Source organism: Leptosomus discolor, chromosome 2 (genome assembly GCF_034619465.1).
Source record: "Leptosomus discolor isolate bLepDis1 chromosome 2, bLepDis1.hap2, whole genome shotgun sequence".
Classification (NCBI taxonomy): Eukaryota; Metazoa; Chordata; class Aves; order Leptosomiformes; family Leptosomidae; genus Leptosomus; species Leptosomus discolor.
The window spans coordinates 22,422,712-22,428,711 of NC_141392.1; the positions used below are offsets into that span (position 1 = coordinate 22,422,712).

The 6,000-nt window shown below is 42.1% G+C and overlaps 1 protein-coding gene across 2 annotated transcripts in view; it reads left to right on the forward strand.

Annotated features, from left to right (window-relative positions):
* The window catches only part of SYNDIG1 (synapse differentiation inducing 1), a 67,981-nt gene extending 62,380 nt beyond the window's left edge, over positions 1-5,601 (forward strand). For both annotated transcript variants that reach the window (XM_086460845.1, XM_086460846.1), the window contains one exon: positions 5,443-5,601. In XM_086460845.1, the coding sequence (XP_086316971.1) occupies positions 5,443-5,601 (159 nt within the window). The remainder of the gene's footprint in view (positions 1-5,442) is intronic.
* The last annotated feature ends 399 nt before the right edge of the window (positions 5,602-6,000 follow it).

Consider the following 6,000-nt stretch of genomic DNA (forward strand, 5'->3'; position numbering starts at 1 on the left):
AGGAGCAGTCCAGGGTCACAAATCCTTTGCAACAAAAGTATCTCATCTTCTGGCTGTGCAGTGAGGGAACTTGCCTGGCGCTATGCACTGAATTATCCCCCACTCATAATTCTTCCCATGTCTTGCACTTTTCCCCTGATCTGTTTATCAAACCTGTTGGTCCCCCTGCTGCCCACAGACTGTATTAAATTGGTTCATCAGTCATCTGGCTGCCTGCCACAGTCTTGCCAGGGAAGGGAAGAAGTGAATGGATAGAAGTACCGTAAAACTCCACAGATAATATAATTTTGATTAGGAAAAGTGCTTACTTCTGCACTTAAGCCCGTTAGAATAGCTGTTTGTTTTTAAGCTGTTTTCCTTACTGCTTAAATTAAGGCACTTAGCTTGAAGAGGCTGTAGTGAATCAAGCCCTTTGTTAGTAGGGCATTTGGATCTTCATTCTTGCACCAATCCTAGTTGCATTATCCTCTAGGTCGAGCATGATGGGCTAGTTAATACCAGCTAAGTATTCAGCCCAGTAATATTTGTAGCTGGGCTGAATACTTAGAAGTATTCAGAAGTACTCAAAATTAATAAAAGCAAATATTGCTTTAGTGAGTTCAGAGCTGAGTCTGCAAAGAGGAGCTCACATAAATCCATTTCCAGGCTGGGTATGAATGGCTGGACAAACAGTGCCTTTGTACCATTTGACACATCAGCCCCAGGGGCTTGGCAAGGGCCCTGGTGGTGCATGTTACCCCATCCCCACCTTTAATTGAGCAGAAATGCCTGGATGGATGCAGGGATTTGTCATCTCAGGCAAGGCTTCTGCATAGACTGGGGCGCCTGTGGCACCCAGGCCTGCACAGAGCATGTCCATCACAGTCACTGTGGGCATCCAGGATAGGGCTGTTTAGTGAAAGGAGAGGCAGCATCGTTCTGACACATCCTGTCTTGACTTAGTTTGCAGACTAGCACACCATAAATGTGACCCCATTTTTAACCAAAATTTGGTGGACTGTTTTCCTTACTCAATATTTTTATCTGAAATACAGTATTTTTTTAAAAAAATAGATTAAATGGATTTTTTTATTTTTCTGAGGAATTTTAACCACAGTGGCATTGTGACCCAAAAACCTGTGTCGAAAATGAAGACTGAGTTTGTTTTGATGCCTGAGGTCTCAGTGTTGTGGCTGGCAGCAACTACCAAGAAGGGTCCGGAACAGATACCGCTCTCTGTACTTCTAGCTATTTTGGCTCTGGAGACTTGAATCACTGTGTCTGCTTGTCTGTCAGTAGTGTTTGATTGTGGGCTTAGGTGACCAGTTCTAAGTAGACAAATTTTATCTTTCAGCTAACAGTACCCAAGATACAGACACTATGAAGACAAGTGAACAGCTTGACCACTGTCTGCATTTAGATGTCTTGGTTTCTTTTTAGGTTTAATGACCGACACCAAAGTCACGGACACAACATATACGACCAATATGGTCAAGTTAATGACACTTTATTAAGGGATACACAGCAATTTATACACTAGCACAAGGCACATGCGCTACATCCTGATGGCTAATAGGTTAATGTTGCTTGTCCATTCACCTTCTGCCTTCTTATGATTGGTCCTGGTGTGGTGTCCACCCGCCTTGCTCTGTTTTCTTGTTTTTGCAGTCCAACTTCCTTATCTCATTGTGAGGTATGCAGTTTCTTAATTCCCTGACATTGCCTATGTCTGTAACAACAGCTGCAGTCTGTTGTTACAGTGAGGCCCCTCGGTCTGGATCGCTCATAATATGTCTATTTTCTTTCAGCCACTCCACAAATGACCATTGTTTTCACCTTTTCTAACACATCAAGGAAAGGCTGGTGAGACTGGGTCTAACTGGGCTCTCTGATCTACACAAGACATTTCTTGTCCTCGTTTCTCACGTGGAGTTTGCTGAAGCACAGGCATCCCTGGCACGGAAGCCCCTAAACAGGGGGTAACTCCTCTGTGTCAGGCATCAGATGAGCTGGGTCATAGGCTGTTGGATGGGTACCAAAGCCAAGGTATTTCCTTGAAGAGCACAGAGATACCAAAGATCTGATCCCTGTTAAAAAAAAAAAAAAAAAAACAAGAAAAACTGCTTATTATTTGCCAGATGCTAACATATTAAAATTTGCCTCAATTGCATTTTGTGTAGTAACTATTTTCCAGATCTGTTTAGCTTAAACCTACAAAAATGCTGTAATTTGCATATAGTGACATTGGGGAGTAATGGGATGGTTTTGCTAATTAGGGAATAGCAACAAAGAATTTTCTTAGTGATAAGCAAATCCTTTCAGACTAGTCTTACACTGATGGAGGATGGTTTCTGTGTTGATTACTCCATCTCAATGGAAACCTGTCTGAATGGAGTAAAGGAGGAATATAAGTTTGTCCTTCCCATGTGCCCTTACCAATGCACTATACATTCAGAATTCAATAGAGGAGTAATTTGATTTTGCTAAGTCACAAAAATATGCATGAGGTTAAAAGAAAAGAAAAAAAAGCTTGGGTTAGGTAATTTATTGGAAACTAGAACTTCTGTGAAAGCACACACCTGTTCCCCAAGCAAAATCAAGCTATATCGTAATGACAGGAGCTGCAAAATTGAGCAGCTTTATGGCAGCACGTGACTAAAACAAGACATCTGGTTTTGACTGGGATGAACATTTTAACGAGAAGCTGGATTTTCACCATAGGTCAAATCCTTTCACAAAGGTCAGGGCTGTCCTCAGAGAGCTCATCAAGAAAAAAAACCTGTGCTCTCTGTGAGAAGATTTGTCACTAGGTTGAAGATCCTATCAGAAAAAAAGGCTATTAGTGCTTGACAAATCAGCGTTCTGAATCCCTTTGGGTCGCTCAAGACATCATTTTGGGTAGATCCGACCTCTTTTATTGAATCCAATCAAGACATACTTTCAGGTTTTCAGATTACTTGACATTTTAGTTAATGGCTTCTTTTCCCTTTGAGTTTCCATCTATTTTTAAGTGAAAAAATACTGGTTTGAAACTACAAAGTTTCATTTAAAAAAGGTCAACCCAAAATGTTGCAGAATTTTCCACAACATAATGCGACATTTCAGAAATGTCAAATTGAAATGTTCCAGCATTTTCAAACTTTCCCTCCATTTTGGGGCTTGAAACTGTTTACCTCAGTTTATCCAAAAGCTCAGATATCTTCAGTGCTGTGCATTTGCCTTTGCCAACAAATCCAACCGAACTTCGGTGAATGGAAGCTTCTTTGTTCAAGCCTTTTATTAACGTTGTGATGGGTAGCAGATGCTTGAAGAAAATCTTTGAGGAGAGCTGAATGACCAACTCTTTCTAAAGGTTTCTGTCCTTTCCTTGCCAAGACTTTTAAGTGATCCTAACAAATATGTCCACAATCCTCAAAGCCCCTGGCATTTTTCCGGAAAGGGCTCTTCTTCTGAGTATTTGAAGGTCCCAAACAAGAAGCTCATGAATTCCCTGCTGAAAGGCCTGGCTGGACATCTTTGCAAAGTGAGTAGGATGCCTTACCCATCTAAACTAGAGGACATGACAGTAGGTGTAAACCTGGGAGTTGTTTATATGTTGCTGTTTTGAAATTATTGTTTTCCTCCTGCCTCCATCCTAGTCTCTCTCTTTTAATATGGATTGTTTGGCATTGTTTCTGCCAGAAATATTTATAAGGCATTATGCGTAAAAAATTAGGTTGATGAATGAGAAGAGACAGTTCTCCTAATAAAGTCATTGACAGAAAGGCCAGAAGCCTTTTTTTCAGCATGAAAGCTTGTCATTTGGCTGCTATAAATTGCTCTGAGTAGCAAGATAGTAAAAAAAAAAAAAAAAAAAAAAAAAAGACAAAAACAGAGCAATAGATGAAATAGATGACACTAAAGCAGAAAATATGCCAGCAAATTGAGCATTTGTGGAGAAATACAATTAAAGCATTATGAATTCCTCATTTTAATGAGGGAAAAAAGACTGTCTCAGAACGTATGGAGCTCATATGCTTCTACAAGACCTTTCTTGTAGGTGACAGCTGGGTGACCCTGCTGATAGCACACCATGGTCTATAAAAATGACATCCTCCTTTCATCATGCTGCAAGACTGAGACCCACTGACACGGCATTAGGTGGTCTTGTCATTGAGCAGAGCAGTTCTGTCCAATTTTAGCTTTCGTTTCCCTGTTTTGAGCAGGTATTTTGCTTTTGTCTTGGGTCCTGGGCTCGAAGGTGTCTGGAAGGGTGTGTTAGAAGAACCAGTGTTTGAATAATTCTCAAACTCAAGATATAGCTTTCCGCAGTGGCCATCCTGTTGATGACAATGTGACTGTGGGATCATCACAGGACACAATCCCCAGTCAGCTGCAATTCTGCTCTCTTGACATTGACAGCTGTACTAACAAGCTGTAACTTTGTGAGGTTCTTTGTGCTCAAGCCAAAATGCCTGATAAATAACTTTGGGAACTCCAGCTGATCAGATTGAATTCAAGGAACCTGCTTGGGTACCCAAAGCTACATAGAAGATGTGATACAATTACAAGAGCTTTGGATTAGTTTTCTGAGCTACTGGGAAGCATATCAAGAGACATGAAAGCCACTTTAACATGATCAAAATGGAAACTCCTCTGCCAGCTGACACATCCAGCTGAATGCACTACCCCCAAGAGAGAAGAACATGGCTCCAACACCAGTGGCCCCACTACGGAGTAGCACTTAAGTATGTGTGTCACCCCTCTGAAAATCAAGGGAACTGCCCTGCTTGTGTGTGTAAGTGTTCCTCTGAATCAAGGCTAAAAGAGTGTCTACTAGCTCTGGTTTCCTAGCTGTTTGTCCTGCACTAAAGCTCAGGCATGATGTGGATGCAAGGTAACTGGTGGTGTCTGGCCTCTCTGTGGTGGTGAACTTGGGCCAGTCATTCCACTTAGTGCTTCCAAAAGCACTGCACTGGAAGGGAAAGTTCAGCCCCCTTGTCCTTGTCCAGGTAAGAACAGATTGACAATTTCATTTGACCTGGAAGAATGTTTTTGTGCACGTGGCACTTTTAGAGGGCTTTTCCTTTGTTACCTTCCCCAGCCAGGCTGGAATCCAGACACCTCAGAGAAGCATGCTTGTAGCTGTGTCTGGAGAGGACATGGCAGACCCTAGATTCACAGCCTGTCTGTCCACATTCTCATGGGAGAATGAGCCATCTCAGGAGTCATTGTGATGTATAGTATTAAATCCTAGGGTATGTTTAAGCTTAAAGGCACTTCAACATACCACTTGAGATGCCATTGGTTCCATCATCATCCTAACTGTACAAATAACCTCATTGGACTAAAAAGGTATCTGATTTCCAGTCAGTTTACGGTTATATCCCAGGATCATGTTTCAGCCAAGAAATGAGCATCACATCTTCATTTCCAGGTGAAACAAATAAATATATTGCATTGTTGTTGTTGTATATCTTGCAGACAAACAAAGCAGTAGCCAAGGGGGACTTCCACCATGCAAGCTCCAGCTCCCGGCGAGCACTCTTCCTGGCTGTCCTGTCCATCACAATCGGAACTGGCATCTACGTTGGGGTGGCAGTGGCTCTTATTGCCTATCTGTCCAAAAATAATCATTTATGAGCCTCAGGAAAGGGGGAGAACCAGCCACCCGGCACCTGCACTGCAGAACTCCCCAGCAGATCAGACTGCATGATTTTCCAAAAAGATCAAGAAACACCTTCTGGGGGCAAGTACAGGATAAGATGGGCTTGTGCACTATTGTAGGGTGGGAAGCTGGCTGGGGTGGGGGTAGTTCCATGATTTGTGATGCACAAGTCTTGCTTCTCTTCATGAACCCCCATACAACAAAGAAAGAAGGAAAGAAATAGAGAAAGAGTGAAAAAGAGAAAGAAAGAAAAAGAAAGAGAGAAAGAAAAAAAGAAAAGGAAGGAAGTTGGGGGAAGTGTGGAGAGGGTTGTTTTGCCTTTGCCTTCTTTGCAATATGGTGTTTACAAGCAGCTGGCAAACTGAGCTGTTCTC